Source organism: Stegostoma tigrinum, chromosome 37 (assembly GCF_030684315.1).
Source record: "Stegostoma tigrinum isolate sSteTig4 chromosome 37, sSteTig4.hap1, whole genome shotgun sequence".
NCBI lineage: Eukaryota > Metazoa > Chordata > Chondrichthyes > Orectolobiformes > Stegostomatidae > Stegostoma > Stegostoma tigrinum.
The window spans coordinates 6,594,538-6,612,114 of NC_081390.1; the positions used below are offsets into that span (position 1 = coordinate 6,594,538).

The 17,577-nt window shown below is 39.4% G+C and overlaps 1 protein-coding gene across 1 annotated transcript in view; it reads left to right on the plus strand.

Annotated features, from left to right (window-relative positions):
- The window catches only part of sec31b (SEC31 homolog B, COPII coat complex component), a 92,077-nt gene that overhangs the window by 30,808 nt on the left and 43,692 nt on the right, over positions 1–17,577 (plus strand). Inside the window, exons 8-16 of the mRNA XM_048563519.2 lie at positions 776–918; positions 1,677–1,776; positions 2,035–2,196; positions 4,434–4,586; positions 6,935–7,165; positions 9,826–9,900; positions 10,472–10,564; positions 12,909–13,017; positions 16,629–16,807. Of these exons, the coding sequence (XP_048419476.1) occupies positions 776–918; positions 1,677–1,776; positions 2,035–2,196; positions 4,434–4,586; positions 6,935–7,165; positions 9,826–9,900; positions 10,472–10,564; positions 12,909–13,017; positions 16,629–16,807 (1,245 nt within the window). The remainder of the gene's footprint in view (positions 1–775; positions 919–1,676; positions 1,777–2,034; positions 2,197–4,433; positions 4,587–6,934; positions 7,166–9,825; positions 9,901–10,471; positions 10,565–12,908; positions 13,018–16,628; positions 16,808–17,577) is intronic.

Here is a 17,577-nt window from a genome sequence, read left to right on the forward strand (position 1 = left end):
CATCTAACTGCATTCTCTACGGTCATACCTCGAGCAGTTAATCCACATACCAATAAATCAGCACTTTCTTTTCATAAGTTTAAAAAAAATTCGTATTTACATTAAAATTCTTGCAACTTAACCTAATAAAAGCATGATGAAAAGTTTTGATGAATGGTTTGACTGTTTTGTTTATTATAACTTTTTTAGCAACTTTTTAAAAATTTCTGCGATGGATATTAAAAAAAAGTGAATTATGCTGAAAAGTACATGGATGCTTTTTGAAATTAAAATCCTTATCTGTTGTATGCTCAATGGGGTTGTGTTTGAATGAGCCCTACTCTTATAGGATGACGATCTCTTCTACATAGTCATGGTGAAATACATCAGGTCTGTCTCAGTGCAATTCCCAGTGAGTATTGACAAATGCACCAATTTTCACCTAGGTTGATACAAATAAGTAATTTTGCAGATCAACACCAGGAGTGGAGCTGTAAATCAAGGAGTTGTTCCTGTGAGTTGGGATGAGGGGTGGTATTAACATGCTTTATTCAGCCTTTAACTAGTACTATACGTGACTTTGTAGTGCCTAGGCCTTATGTTAAATGCCTGAAATGTGATTTGTCAACACTAGCAATCATCACTTATTGTCATCATGATTATAACATGGAAGGAAGCTACTTCACCCATGAGTCTATGCTAGCATTGAACCTAGCAATTTTTCTACATAAGTATCCTAGAGATGTAAGTTAGTGTCATGTAAAATAACCAGCATGGTTTAATTTAACTTTTGCAGATGCGTTGTTCTGGTATGGCCTGGAACCCTGAAGTTGCAACTCAACTTGTTCTTGCATCAGAAGATGATCGAATGCCTATACTGCAGATATGGGACTTGCGGTTTGCCACGTCTCCTCTCAAGGTGTTGGAAAATCACACCAGGTACTTAAGCATTATTAAAACACAGTAAGACATACTGGACTGCACACGCTTATTTCCAACTTTGCTTTCAGAAGCAATAAAAGGTTGGGGAGCATGACGATGTGGATCATGTGCTTTTAGGGAATATGGTATTGAGAAATGAGGTAGAAATAAGTTATCAGCAAGATTGCGAAAAAACTAAGAGTTAAAGTTTGGAAGTAAGGAAGCGTTTGTCATTCGTGTTTTCTCTGGTTTGTTACATTCTATTGATTAAATATTTAAAATGCAGTGTTAACTTTCTGAGCAGCTCTGTTCCCAGGCCTTTCCTCCTTGATATTATGTTTTGATCCACTTTGTTCCTTCACACACTTCTTCCTCCATTTCTAATTTCTCTCATTTTTTTTGTGACCAACTTTCTTCCTGACTTTATTTGTTGGACAGTTCTCACCATTCAATGAGTCTTCAACCCCAGTCCCACCCTTCACCTTTCTGCCTCTTGCCTACGCAGTCTTTGTTTATTTCTAGATAAATTTTTATTGTAAATGTAAAAAATATTGTTGAGAGGATGGGCAATCCTAGTTTTCAGTAAACTCTGAAAATAATTTGTTCACGCCAGTAGAAACAGGACAGTTACAGAGCTAGACCATGGCCTCGCCAACTTTGAAAAGCTGAGAGCAGAAGCTTACCCATCTGTTAGGAAAGAGAATTCAAGCTGGAAACCTGATAAAGTGCAGGTTTAGTTGAATTTGTTCCCTAACAATCTTCATTTTATTGTTCAGGGGTATTCTGTCCATATCGTGGTGTCAAGCTGATCCAGAGTTGCTCCTAAGCAGTGCAAAAGATAATAGGATCCTATGCTGGAATCCCAACACTGGAGAGGTGGGTGACAGGCACTTGGAGTAACAGTGAGTTCTGTCTCAGTCAAGTGCGATTGAAGTTTTATTTTGTATGTACAGATGATGTAAATGACAACTAAGTTCAACGTAAGCCTTCATAGTTGCCCTGCTAGTGGGATTTAATTGTCCTTTCTCAGGTAACAGCAACCTAATGGATAATCTTGCTAACTCTTGCAATCTGATGTGCAACAACTATCTGTTTTAATTAGACACTCAGTATTGCTGGTATCATTGGTTTCAGGTGGTGTACGAGCTACCAACAAGCAGTCAGTGGTGCTTTGATGTCCAGTGGTGCCCACGGAACCCAGCAGTCCTCTCAGCCGCCTCCTTTGATGGACGAATCAGTGTTTATTCTGTCATGGGAGGGAGTCTGGAAGCACAAAAACAAAGCCATGTCGACAAAGTAAGGCCCCATACATAGCAATATGACAATGGCCGGATATGGTGCTTTAGTGATATTGATTGAGAGGTAGTTTTTGGCCAGCATAATAGGGACAGCTGCCCTACTCTTCTTTGATGCATGATCCTTTAAGTTCACCTCTGAGGAGCAGTCGGGTCCTTGGTATCTTTGTCTTATCCAAAAGAGGGTGGTTCCGGTTGTGCAATGCTCCCTTAGCACTGCAGGTATCAAATAGTTAAAAACCTAAATGATTAATTTGATGTGTTCGTCTTGCCATTAATACATTGAAGTTAATGTTGAAAACAGGCTACAAAAAATGCTGCAGAAAAGTTACTTATTTTGCAGAAGGACATTAATAATGTTCCAGGATATTATATATCATGTTGCTATAGTTTTTCCTGTAGATTTGCCAATTTAAACTGCAGAGCTGGAAAAAAACATGACATTTTATTTTTAGTAAACACACCTGTTAACATTTAAATGGTCAGCCAATACAATTTTCATAGCTTTAGATGGTACCATTTTAAAACAATATCCATATTCTTTTTCTTAGCACAGCACTAGAAAGTCAGTTTTGAACTTTGTGCTGAAATTTCTGGCATGGGGTCTTACACTCCCCCATCATGGAATTCAGAAGGTGAAAATGCTGCTAACTGGGTCATAGTTGATTCAGTAAATACACATCATTGAGATGAGAGGCGTTGGAAGAATTCAAAGTACAAACTTCCATTATCTAAAGTTGAATTTTCATTGATGTTAATTTTCCTCTTAAAAGTAATAGGTTTTAGAGTCATACAGGATGGAACCATACCCTTTGGTCCAACCAGTTCATGTTAAACATAATCCCAATCTAATCTAGTCCCACATTCCTTCTTCTGGTCCAAATCCCTCCAAACCTTTCCTATTCGTGTATTTTTATGTAACTGTGCCCATGTCCACTAATATCCCAGGAAGTTCATTTTACACCTCATCTACCCTCTGTGTTTAAAAAAAATTCCCCTTGTGTGTTTTTTAAATCTCTCCCCTTTCACCTTAAAAATTTGCCTGCTAGTCCTGAAATCTCCCATCCTAGAGAAAAAACAACTCTATTAAACCTATCTGTACCTCATGCTTTTATAATGCTCAATGGGAGGAGGATATTGACAGTTTCTTCTTCAGCATTGCTATTTTCTGCTGTGTTCCTTGTAGTATCACTGACTCCAAGCTTCTCTTATGGCAAAGCAGCCTTGCTTTTCAATACTACCAATGATCTAAATGTAGAGTTGACATATATGGAGATTTAAGGGGATTGTGATGTTCAATAACATCATGTTCTCCATTCCCCATTTTCAACTCCTTTTGCTAAAGTATCTGTTTAAAACATAATACTATGTTACCCACAGTGGCATCAATATTTATTGCTACTGGTCTGTTGCAAAGAGACAAAGTATCTTCAGAGCACAATTCTTCATCATGACATTAAGACCGTAAGACATAGAGCAGACGTTAGGCCACTCAGCCCATCGAGTCTGCTCGATCTGTTCAGTCATGGCTGATAAGTTTATCAACCCCATTCTGTACTGTCTCCCCATAGTCCTTGATCCCTTGACAATCAAGAGCCTATCTATCTCCATCTTAAATATACTCAATGACCTGTCCTACACAACCTTCTATGGCAGTGAATTCCATAGATTCACCACTGCCTGGCTACAGAAGTTTCTCATTATTTCTGTTCTAAAGGTCTTCCCTTTACTGTAAGGCTGTGCCATCGGATCCTAGTCTTTCCTACCAATGAAAACATCTTCCCAACATCCACTCTGTCAAGGCCATTCATTATTCTGTAAGTTTCAATTAGATCCCCCCTTCCTCCTTCTAAACTCTAGAGTATAGACTTTTAACTTTTTTAAGTATGGTACCAAGTCTAATAAGGAACCATTGTTTGACATGTTTGAAAAGATCAGCCTTCAGGATTTGGCTGTAATAATTCATGCTTTAGGTTATTTCAGACCACTGTCACTTTCAGGTTTTCTGAAGTATTTCTCCCTCTCTATTCAAATTGTCAGAAAGTCAGTTGAACAGATTAGATTTCACCAGAGGTCTGAAATTTGTCCTGTTTTGATCCTGATGCTCAATGACTAATTAAGTTTTCTGCAAATCAAAGAGCCATTTGAAACTTTCACTTTGACTACAGTATCGAGTTGCATGTTTTAATCGACGAAAGTGCTCTGAAATTCCCTTTCTCACTTTGTTTTTGGATTTAGATTTCTTCCTCATTCAACAATCTGGACCCATTTGGAACAGGGCAGACTCTTTCTCTTCTAGCTATCCCACAGAAAGCAGTTCTGCCCACCGTGGTCCTTCCTTTGAAAAAACCCCCCAAATGGATCCGTCGACCTGTGGGAGCATCATTTGCTGTAAGTCATGACTTGCTATATCATGCAATTGATTAATAAAGCACTGTCCCTAGTCTTGTAAGGTGGAGTTGACATAATTTGCACCTGAAACAGAAATGTCATATATGTGGAGTTTTATGGGAGTTGTGATGTTCAATTATAGCATCAATAAAATTCATTGCAATGCAATCTGCGATGTCAATATCTAGACCTTGTGTGAACAATCTTTCAGAAGAATGCCATTGAGTTTCTCCGAATGGTCCCCTCATTACTCTGCCACAGGTTGGCTAGATTGGCATTTTGAATTTAACCCCGATGAGTTATCTTAGATTAGATTAGATTCCCTACAGTGTGGAAACAGGCCCTTCAGCCCAACAAGTCCACACCACCCTTGAAGCATCCCACCCAGACCTGTCCCCCATAACCCACACACCCCTGAACACGAAGGGCGATTTAGCGTGGCCAATCCACCTAGCCTGCACATCTTTGGACTGTGGGAGGAAACCGGAGCACGCGGAGGAAACCCACGCAGACACAGGGAGAGTGTGCAAACTCCGCACAGTTACCCGAGGCTGGAATCGAACCCAGGTCCCTGGCGCTGTGAGGCTGCAGTGCTAACCACTGAGCCACCGTGCCGCCCTAAATTGTCCCATCAGGTATTTGCTACAGTATGAGCATTCTCAGTTAAACTTCTTGGTTGAAAACTTTTGGCCGGCGCACTTTTCAGGCCTTTCGTTGGCAGCTTGAAAGGAAGTTCCCTTGTTTTTGTTTTCTTTCCTTGGTAAATGTAGACTGATTTCTTTGTGCACTGTGATGTGCCATTCAGGATTAGTATGTTTTGTCAGGGGTAAGGACGTTAGCCAGAAATCTGTATTCCATAAAATGTCGTCTTATCCAGACTCCTTCAATTCCTCTTGCTGCTCAAAGAGTGCCTGCAGTTAAACCACAAGATGGAGAATGCATGTACAGTCTTAGCTTACTGATGTATTTGTTGGTTGCATCTCTGGAGTGATTTCCTGTTTCGAACAAAACAAGAGCAAGCTATGTCCCATAGTGCGTAGGTGTCTAAATTAACTTAAAAAAAGAATCCTCCTTATTGGTCCTGTTTGGAAAGTGGTAAAGTAGCAAAGCTCTGCAATTGCCTGAGTCAATCTTGCTCCTTCAAGGCAAAATCTCTTGCTGTAACAACATTTGTAATTGTTATTAAGAGGAGGCCCTGTCCTCGTGATATTATCACTAGACTATTAATCCAGGGACCCAGGTAATGTTCTGGGGACAAAAACAAATTTTCTGGAAAAGCTGAGCAGATCTGGCAGCATCTGTGAAGAAAAAGTTACAGTTAATGTTTTGGGTCTGGTGACCCTTCCTCAGAACTGAAGGTGACTGGGAAAACGGCAGTTATATGCAGAAAAAAGGGAGGGGGATAGGGTTGAGAGTAAACAGTAGGATAGAGCCGAAATAGAGAGAAGAACCGTTGGACAGACAAAGGAGCTGATAGCGATCAGGCTGGGAGGGTGAATAGCTGTTAAGGGGACTGTTAGTGACTAACTACAGGTTGTGTGTAATGGCAGGCTATGTGGTAACAAGGCCTGGTGTGTGCGGTAAGGGGCAAAGACAAGGGAGAGTTTAGGCCCTAAAATTATTTAACTCAGTATTGAGTCCAGAGGGCTGCAGGGTCCCCAAGCAGAAAATGAGATGTTGTTCTTCCAGCTTGCATTGTGCTTCACTGAAACATTGCAGCAAGCCAGAGGCAGAGATGTTCGTCAGGGAACAGGGTGGTGCATTGAAGTGGCAGGTAAGCAGTTCAGAGTCAATTTTGCGAGCAGAACGTAGATGTTCTGTGAAGCAGTCACCCAGTCTAGACCTGCAGTCGAGGGACATGGACCAAATGCTAGCAAATGGGACCAGATTTATTTAGGATATCTGTTCAGCATGGATGAGTTAGACCAAAAGGTCTGTTTCCATGCTGTACAACTGTGTGATTCTGCATGACTTTAGGGATCTATACATAGTGTTGATTTAATTTCTTTGATATCCTAATTAGCTTCTCTGAAACCACTTCAAAGTGTTGTTGAGAAGGGAAACATACTGTTAAATTCCTTAAACACCAGGACAAAAGCTTTAAAGCAAGCAACAATTTATCCTGCAGAAAGATAGTACAACAATTTATTATTCCTGCGTTTGGCAGATGTGTAGAAGACAAAGATTTTGAGCACCATGTCTTTCTTTTTAATAATACTTCAGTTCTAAACTGCCAAGTGTTTTCTTCAGACACACGTGGTAAACAATGTGCAATTTTATAATTATGCTTAAATAAATCAAGGTTGGCTTTCAGACCACTTTTTTAACCCTGCATCTTCATGTTGCAGTTTGGAGGGAAGCTGATCACTTTTTCCAACTCAAAAGCAACTCCACCACAGATACAGCAGCCTGTTGCACGTCAAGTGTTTGTCAGTGTGGTTACCACGGAGACAGAATTTCTGCGCCGTTCCAACGAACTCCAGACAGCCCTTCGGTCAGAGGCTTTCGTTCAGTACTGTCAGTCCAAGATTAATACTGCTCCAACAGACTTTGAAAAGAACATCTGGAACTTCTTGAAGGTGCATGTTACTTTGACAGCTTACTGGATGCTCAAGCTTGCCAAATGTGCTTGTTAAAATTCACAGCCAACTTTCTTCCTCAATCAAAACATTAGTTCAAAGTATGAAACCCGTTTTCAGAATATTTTAGCTAAGTTTTTGATGTTTTGAAAGTGTGTGCATGCTACGGTGTGGAAACCAACAGGCGGGCTGGCAGCTACATATCCAATCTTTATGGATTTCTGTTACTTTAAGGCAGGTTTCTTTGAGCAATGGGCAGAATATTAATTTAACCGTTCAAGTGAATAGAGATCTATTTGATTGTTCCATTGCCCACCATTCCTTGAGTGGAGTGACATTGTAGTTTCAGACAATTACAGTATCTGCCATGTACATAATCTGATTAGTGCTGCAAGAAATTGTACTTTTACAGTAGCTCCAATGTAGAAAAAGTTCTGAAACATATATGTCATAAGTTAGAAGGAGAATGTTATTTGACCCCTTGAACTTGCTCTACCATTTGATATGATTGTGGTTGATCCAATTATGACTTCAAATGTGTGACTACTCCAACAACATTTGACTCCTTTTTTTAGTCAATAATGTATCCACCTCGGCCCTAAAAATAATCAATGGCCTAACCACCTCCCACTTTTGGAGAGCGTTTCAAAGTCTTGAGACCTCTTTAGAAAGAAAATCCCTCCTGATCTCTATCTTAAATGGGAGACTGGCGGTCTGGTCTCTGCTATAAAGGTAAGCATCCTTTCAGCAGCCACACTGAACGTCTCCTCAGGATCTTGTATATTTGAAGCACATTATAGAGGTGTAATAAAAATGGATACTGAGATGGAAGAGTTGGCAAACGGATGACAAAAGCATCATCAGGACTGCATTTGAGGATAGTAATGAGAGAGACTGAGAGAATATGGATGTTTCAGAAGTACGCAATCTGGTTGGCTGAAAACATGATCATCAGTGGTGAGGTGTTGTGGACTTTAGTGTAATAGGTAGAGAAGCAAGAGGTTTACAGTGAGAGATGAGATTGTTGGGTTGCAGGAAATTACAGAGATAAGACAAAAAGTTAAATATGAGATTGCAAATTTTAGGTAGTTTCTGATCTTTCGTTCCCATCAATGTAAAGTTCCCCTTTGAAACTGGTAAATATTTTCAAACAATATTTGAATATGATATTTCTTCTGCCACGCAAACAATAAAACACTTGGAGAAGTGTAGTTTGAAGTAATTCTTTAAATTAGTAAGCTGTATTTTTGAAAATGTTATTTGGTAAAGTTACAATACTGAAATTTTACATGACAGGATTTTTGTCACAGAACCATCATCTCTTAGAGCTTTCTTTGGCGTGAATGATTATTTAATAGTTTGTAGTTTTATACATTATTTAAACGTAAGTTTGAAGTGTAATGAAATACTGTTTGATGTGCCTGTTTGCCTGTGAACTGACAGGGCCAAAGAACAGCTGATTCTTTTTTAAATGGAGAAAAAATTTGAAAGCAATGTCAATTTAGCTTGCCCTCCATCCAAAATAACTTGCGTTTGAAATAATTTTCTTAGGAGCAAAAATAGACCACTTAGTTCCCTTGTCTATTCCACCAGTCAATTAGGTCATGGCTGCTCTATGACCTAGTTCTATATATCCACCGTTCCTGCTTTTGCAATGATCGATGATATACAGAAGAATAGGCACAGCAAAAGCAAAGTCTATCATGACTTTTTAGGTCTGATGGGTTAAAATGTGCTTTCAGGATGTTAATTTACTTGAGTTTTCATTATCAAGGTAATCATTTTGACAGGTTGATGAGCATTACCCGTAAAAATATTAGGAGAATATATGTATGTTTGGTAAATTGTTACGGGCACAACAAAAACAAAAGCAGAGACCAAACCATGTCTCCAAAACTCTGGCCTGGGATTCTAGATTACTAGCCCTGGAAATTACTGCTATGCTACTGTCTTGGAAATTTTAGTGTTTCTTCTAAATTGCTTACAATATTGCTCACCTTTGTGTCATCAGCAAATTTTGACACAAGGATTTCTGTCTCATTACCTGAGATGTTGATTAATGTGGTGAATATCTATCAACAAAATCCAATGGGGCATCGCTAATCCAAGTCCTGCCAATTAAAAGACCTGTCCATTAGCACTTCTATTTGTCTCTGAACTCGGCCAGTTCCCAGGAATGTTTAACATTAGTGTGAATGCATGGAATATCCAAAATACTGAATGCTCCTGTTTGCCCTTCTCTGATAATCAAGTTATTTTTTATTTTACTACTTCTCCCTCCAATTTTTTTGTCTCTTTGCCTTCTGTAGTCACCTATTGGTATGCTGTCTTGTATCTCTTGCATCTGCAGCAGTTCAACATGAAAGTTGTTGACCAGCCATTTAACCTGGTATGTGAGTCAAACACAGTCCTGTCTTTGCAATGCATTCTGGCAATTCTTCTGGCCACCCCAGGGGCACAAAGGCAATTCCATCATTTCTCCAGAAATCAGCTGACTTGGCACAAACCAACGATCTCCTTAAATATTTGTGGCACAGGACTATTTTGGCAGTGCATTTATCCCTCAGAAAAGCTCTCTAATTAATTGATTAAATGTTAACCATGTTAGTGTGAATTAAACAGTTCTCTGCTAATACAGAATAATACTTGCCTCCTTCTAGGTAAACTTTGAACAAGATCCACGGACAAAATACTTGAATTTGCTTGGCTACAGTAAGGAAGGATTGGATAAGCAGGTAAACACAATGACTTGGGAAATTCAAACTGTAGATGCTTTTGACGGAGCACTGAATTTGCTTGATGAGGTTTGAATCTATAAGTATGGTTACTCTTGTGCATTGGAGTAAGTGAACTGAGGCTACTTGCCAATATTTCATACATATGCACTGACCCATTGAAAGCTAGGTTGGGTGATGACATGCTAGGTCATGCTAATTTTTGTTTAAATTGTTAAAAAACATTTTCTTTAATGAGCTGATTGATTTCCTGTGATGATGCGATCTTAGTTTCTTTGAAACTATTTTCGTTATTCTGTAAATATGTTGAATTCCCTAATTCATTTGGTCTTGCCCACTGTCATCTTTTGCAACCCTTTCTGTTACTGATTCTCTTTGTTTGCTTTTCATATGCTCTTGCTTGTTTGCCCAGGGTAACTTTTCACCCTATATTGCTCCCGTAATTGCACGCTTTATCCTCTCAACTCATCTATCTGAATAATCTATAACTATATTTTATGATTTATTCCCTGATTTTCTTTCTTTCTGAATATTATCCTTTGTGGTCACTGCATTAAATTGTCACTTTCAGATCGCCTCGGCTCTAGGTAACAGTGTGAGATTGAAAAGTCCAGAATTGGAGGCTAATGAGCGTGTACAGAAGACGCCAGGTGTCTCCAGTCAGGTACTTGCTGTTCAATTATAATTGTTCCCAGACTTCATTGCCCTTGGCTCCTTTACAGGTACATGTGTACTTGTATGTTTTCCCAAGTCCAGCAATAGTAATATTGTGTTTAACCATACATATTATTTACGCGCAATTTAAGAAAAGATGAATTGTGAGTTAATAATGCAAAGTTTAAGTTGCAGTAGAATCAGTGTTGTCTGAAGTCCAGGCATTTACTCTGGTCTTTCAGATAGCTATTGCAGTTACTGATACTAACCGTAAACTTGTATATTAATAGGAGTAGCCATTCAGCCCTTTTGAATCTGTTCCACTATTGTAATAGATTGTGGTTCATCTGAACCTCCATTCTGTTTATTTAGCACAGATGCATTCTTTTGGTATGCACATATCTGTGAGGGGTGTTGATGTCCAACTGCAAATTTTAGTTGGTCCAGAACCCCTAGCCTTTTTGGAGCAGAGTGTTTCTGATTTCACTACCCTTTGGAAAAAGTGCTTTATGAGTTCATTTAAATAGCCTAATTGTGTTTTAAGAATTATTTACCTTATTAAATACTGCAGGTAGATAGAACCTGTTAACTCAAAAGTTTGCAAGCCAAATCCTCATCATTTGACCTTTAAGCTCTGGCATCATGCTGATGAATCTGTTCTGTCTCCCTTTGAGAGTTATGTATACCACATGAGTAGATAGAGAGAAACTGTTCCCATTGTTTGAAGGGATATGAGCCAGAAGGCATTGACTTAGTGTGGGTGGTATAGGAACCAAAGGTGACATGGAATAGTATTTCTTTACGCAGTAAGTTGTTGGGATCGGGAATGCTCAACCTGAGGATCTTAACGAATCTGATTTAATTAAGGTTTTCAAAAGGGAATGTAGAAGGAGTAAGAGTGTGCCATTTAGCCCCTTCAGCCTGCTCTGCCATTCTAGATCATGGCTGATCATCAACCTCTGCGCCAAATGATTGAGCTTCTACAGCCGTCTATGGTAGAAAGTCCAAAAAGTCTCCACTCTGACAGAAGAAATTCTTCCTTAATCTCAATCTTAGATGGTCTGCCCATTATTCTGAGACTTGTGATCCTAGTTGTGTATCTCCAGCCAGAGAAGGCATCCTTTCTTCACTTCATTGGATGATCGGGAATTTGATAATTATCTAAAGAGAAAATATTGCAGAGCTAATGGGGAAAAGGCAGGAAAGTGGAGATAATGGGGACTGCAGATGCTGGAGATTCCAAGATAATAAAATGTGAGGCTGGATGAACACAGCAGGCCAAGCAGCATCTCAGGAGCACAAAAGCTGACGTTTCGGGCCTAGACCCTTCTTATCTCTTAGAGAGAGCAGGTCCAGATGGCCTCCTGTGTTGTAGCCATTCGTGATTCTAGTGTACAACATTACTATTTTTTGTAAATGTGCATTAACTTTTAGAGATTTACGCACATGGACTTACAGGGGCTGGATGGCGTACTCATGTTTCTGCCATTCGTTAAATTTTACCTTAGATTGCCAATCCAAGCTAGGATTGCACTAGATTACATTTTGAAAAGTTGAGTGAGCTTGGTGAAATAGATAATCATTGCTGAATGTAAATGAGATTCTTGAAAGGAAAGATTGCAAAGTTATATGATGAAGGTATACTTTTATTTAAAAGTATGCCAGGGACCAGTTAAACTTATAAGCAAAAACTGCAAAAGCAGATATGATTGTAGAAATGGATATATAAAGAATGTAGTCTGGAATGTGCTATGAAGAAACTTTCCATCCAAGATTCTGATTGTCAAAGTCAATCCAAATTCAGATTATTTTGTGCAGTGGTTGATGGCTGCCAGCAGATGGGGCAGTAGGAGCACTCCAGCATGGGATGTGGTGAAATGTGCATTTGTGTTGAAACTCCATCATTAGATTTGGAAAGTAGATATTTATAATGTCAATAAAGCTGAAATCATAAGAATAGCAAAGTTTAAAACACATTGTTGTGAGGTCTTCGTAGATCTTCCGGAATGTTGATAATGCCAGCCCAGCGTTCTAATTATAAGCAAGATTTAAAAAGGAAGATTCAGCTGTTGATGTGTGGTTTAATCTCAAATGCAGGGTGCAAATACAAGCTTCAGACTACGTTTAAGTACTGCAGCATCCTTGTGATTTAAATAGTATTAATGAGTAAACTGCAATTTCCAAAATCTTTCAAAAATAGCATGCATGGTCCAATGTAAACTAGTCCTAAGTGGTTAAACTTTTTGGAATGCGAGATCAACAAGTGAGTACAGTTTATAACTGTTCAGTGGAGGGTGGATGCTTCTGTCCTCAAAGTGATAACTTTTGAATTTTGTGTTCCCCTGCTTTTCCAGAGTTCGAGCTCTGAGGAGTCTGTAGCTGCAGGGGATGCCTCAACAACTTCTGACTTCTTTGACAATATTCCAGGGGAGAGACCCCTCTTTGAAATCCCTGTCACAGGAGGTAAATAGTAGATCATTTTTAAGCAACACGTTTGGGATGGGGCCGATGACATCAACAACTGCAAAAGTCTTCAAGATGCACGCAGTGCTGATGCTGCTGGTACAACATCGCAGTGAAACACTGTTCCTGCAAGTGCACCTGATTGGTGGCATTTGCAGTGTTTGTAGGCTTTTGATAAAACTGCAGAAATCCAAGATGCTCTCCAAAAATTCATCAAGAGGTCTTTGGTCACATCTTCCATACACAACTACTACCATTTAGGGCAACAGTTACATAGGACACCTCTTGTAAGTCACTAAGATCCTGACTTGGAAAAATATTGTCACTTTTTCAGCATTGCTGAGTCAAAATCCTGGCACTCCCACCCTATCACATCGTTGGTACATCTATGTCAAATAGAATGCAGTTTCAAGAAAACAGCTCACTATCACCACCTTGAGGACAGTTAGGGATGAACACTAGATGCTAGTCCCACCAGTGAAGCCAACATCTGATGAACTAATCTTAAAAAAAACCAAGATCTGCACTTGACCTTCCCACGTGCAACTGTCTCGGGTGGTCGATCAAGAGCTCTTCATGATTTCAGTAGTTGTCCATACCACTCCTCTCTGATCTCGCTGACCCTGTCAAGTTCCTGATGTTTGTTAAGCCGATTCTTACAGCACCTTCAGGATATTAGACGCACATTTATCCAATTCCTTTTCACCTGAGGTCATTACCAGGCAATTGCATTTGCCTTTTTTGCTGCTCATCTTTCTCCCTGTGCCTTTAGCCAGTTTTTGCAATGCTCATAAACTTGACCTTTGAGTAGAATAAACAACTTCAGGATTTGTTATCCAAGGCCACCTTACAGATAAACAGTCTTAATTTTTATCTTGTGAGACACAGTTGCAGAACAACGAGTGCTTAAATGTATTTGAAGCTGAAAAACATAACTTATTGACCCTAGTCCACAAAGTAGCTATTGCAAAGCTATCCGCTAGATATTTCTTAAGTCATTGTTACTTTTTTCCCAACAACCACCCTTTATCTTTCACTTGCACACAGGATTGTCATGAACCATCTACAACCACCACAAACCACTAATTAAATTTAGCACAGGGATTTACTAAGACTAAAATCTGCTAAAACCAAGGGGGAAAATGTTTAAAATATTTATATAAATTAAAAATCAGGCTTCTCTTAACTCTTATAATAACCGTATGAAGTAGGAACACAAACAGCCTGTTCAGCTCCAGCCTGTCTTGCCATTCAGTAGGATCATAGTTTATCTGATGCTCCTCATGTCCACTTTCCAACCTTTCCCCACAACCCTTGATTCCTTTACTGATCAAGAATCTATCCATCTTAGTCTTAAATATAAAAAAGGTCTCTGCCCCCACAACTCTCTGTGGCAAGGAGTTCCAAAGACACTCAACCCTCAGCATAATCCTAGACTCTCCCACAATAAGAAACATAGTGTCATTCATTACTCTGTCACAGCTCTTAAGAATCCTATGTGTTTTAATGAGATCTCTTCTACTTCTACTAAATAACCTTTGCTCATTGGACAATTCCTCCATGAGAGGGATTATCCTAGTGAAGCTCTTCTGAACTGCCTCCAATGAAGTAACATCTTTCATTCGATAAGGGGACCAAAACCTCTCTGTGTACTCCAGGTGTGGTTTCACCAGCACATTGCAGAGTTCCCTACTCTCAAAACAGCCACAGCCAAATGGTGGAGCAGACTTCATGAGCTGAATAGCCTAATTTTGCTCCTATGTCTTATAGTGCATCCCCTTGAAATACAGATCAACATTCCATTAACCTTCCTATTAAATGTAGCACCGGTGTGCTAAATTTATGAGTTCCATGTAGAAACATCCCAAGTCCCTTAGAGTTGCAGATTTTCACCTTTTAAATAATGTTCTGATCTTTTGTTCTCCCTTCCAAAATGGGCAAGTTCACATTTGCCCACATCATATTCTATTTGCCAACTTTTTGCCCACTTACTTAAACCTATTAATATCTCTGTAACTGAAGGTATCCCTCTCATAACTAGCCTTTCCACCTATTCTACAAACATGGCTACAGTTTACATGCTTCCTTCCTCCATGTCATTAATATACATTGCAGACAGTTGCAGTCCCAGCACTGATCCCTGTGGAACCCCACTGGACACAGATTGCCAGTGTGAAAAACAGCCACTCCCTTATCTGAACTTGCTGTTTCCTGTCCATGAGCCAATTCCCTATCCATGGCAATATACTACTTCTAACACTGTACACTCTCATGATTTAGCCTTTTGTGAGGTACTTTGTTGAATGCCTTCTGGAAGTCCAAGTACAGCACATCTGGTTCCCCTTTATCCATTCTGGTTGGGACTTGCTTGAAAAACTCTAATAAATGAGCCAGACCCAATATCCCTTTTGTGAAGCCATGCTGACTCTGCTGATTTGTTTATGATCTTCTGGATGTTCTGCTATTATTTCCTTAGTAATTGATTCTAGTACTTTTCCAACAATAGATATGAGGCTAATTGGCTTGCAGTTACCTGCTTTTTGCCTCTCTTTTTGAATTGGGGTGTTACATTAGCAGTTTTCCAATTCTTTGGTACATTCTGACTGGCAGAACTCTGGTTTATTTTAGCTGCCTCCCCATCTCTCTAATCTGTGGTGTTGATGCTAATTTTAACATCTCAGTTACTGAGCTGGTTGAGATTGCCTGAGGGAGCACATACATCATCATGTAACTGTTCTTTGGTGGCTTAGGTTGCTGCATTTAGACTGAATAGATATTCATTCTGGCAATTTCTGGCAATTTATAATGTTGCGGTTGAACTGATGGAGGGATAATCAATACTGGACTTAATAACTTACTTTAATTTTCCCCATGTCTGTATCTAAATTCCTTTCTCATCCGCAGATTGAAGCAGATTGTTTGGTACCTTGGTGTCTTGTTTGACTGAGCTGAAATTCCTTTGATTCTTCCATTTGCCCTGGACATTGTGCATTCATGATAGAAAATCACACCCATGGCTTCGTCACTTCCACTCCAATGCTCTACTGGCTTGTCTTCCTGTCCTCCATCCTGTGTAACCTTTTAGCACATTCAAAAGCTCTGCTGCCTATATCCTATCGTAGAACAAGTCTGGCCAGCATTCGCTCCTCTCTGCAATGATTTGCATTGGCTCCTAACCTTGTTGTTTGCTGTTTGAAATCCCCCACCTAGCTGTGTAAATCTTTTCTTGATCTTGCCCTTCCCTCAGTGATGTAACCATTCATCACCAGTTCTCTACCCTTTTGTGCTCCCATCTTCTTTACCTCCCTGCATACCCCAGTGGCATTCTCTCAGCTGCCAGCTGTAACCCTGTTGCCAGTCTAATTCCCTCACTTCAAGATCTCCTTTAACTCAAAACTCTTTATTCAAACCTTTGTCTTAATGCTCCACCTTTTAGTTCAGAATTTTCTCATGCCTCTGAAGATTCTTGAGATGCTGTGTAAATGCTAGTTACTTCTTCCTGGAAATTAATTGTTGAAGGCATCAATGGAGCTTTTTTATGTCTCTTTATTGTTTTTAACTGCAACTCAGTAATAGATCTATTAACTGAAGAATTCTTTATCTGTTTTCAGATACTGAGGGGTTGATCAGCCAAGCCTTGCTAATAGGGAACTTTGAAGGTGCTGTTGAACTGTGTCTAAAAGATGACCATTTCGCTGATGCCATCATCCTCGCTATTGCTGGAGGAGAAGAGCTTCTTGCTCAAACACAGAACAGATACTTTGCAAAAAGGAAGACAAAAATTTCACGGGTAAATGCTGCTTAGTCTGCAGACCACGCATGTAGATTTATTCCCTCTAAAAGGTGAAACAATAGCGTTAGAGTAATCAACACTATTCAGAGAGTAATGGTCTGTGGAGCACCTTGACAGTGACATATTTTAACCATTGTTTTCTGAAAACAGAGTTTCAATCCATCTTTCATTAATGGGGTCAATGTCCCTTCCATTTGGTAATCTCCTAAATGTAATGAAGCAACCTCAGCCGGAAACTGCATCAACATGGTGATCTCACTGAGTTTGCAAAACGTTTGTAGCTAATGGAAATGTCAATAATAGGGATTGGTAGAGGGAAACCCTAATGCAGGGGCAGGATTACAATTAAACTTACTGTACGTAAGGTAAATATTGTACCTGACCCTGTAGTACTTTTTAATCAGTCTACAAAGTGCCTGATGCCACAAGTGTGTAGTTGGTATTATTCCCCTTTTACCCCTATACTTCACAATGGAAGGGTCGAAAATAAATAATCAATAATGTTACCAATATTGTACCAACTATTATAACTGTTACCATGATTGATTTTAACCTCATTAATTAGGTAGAAAAGTGCAATGATAGGAACATTGTAGTATACGGGTATATATGTCATGTAGTGCATCTAAGCAAGAACTACAGATTTTTTCAGGATGTTAAGGACTGTTTAACTTGACCTTTTAAACTTATGACCTTTGATTTGAATGCAGCAAAGAGCATATTGTATTGTACGTCAATCACAATGTTCCACAGATTGATCTTTTTAA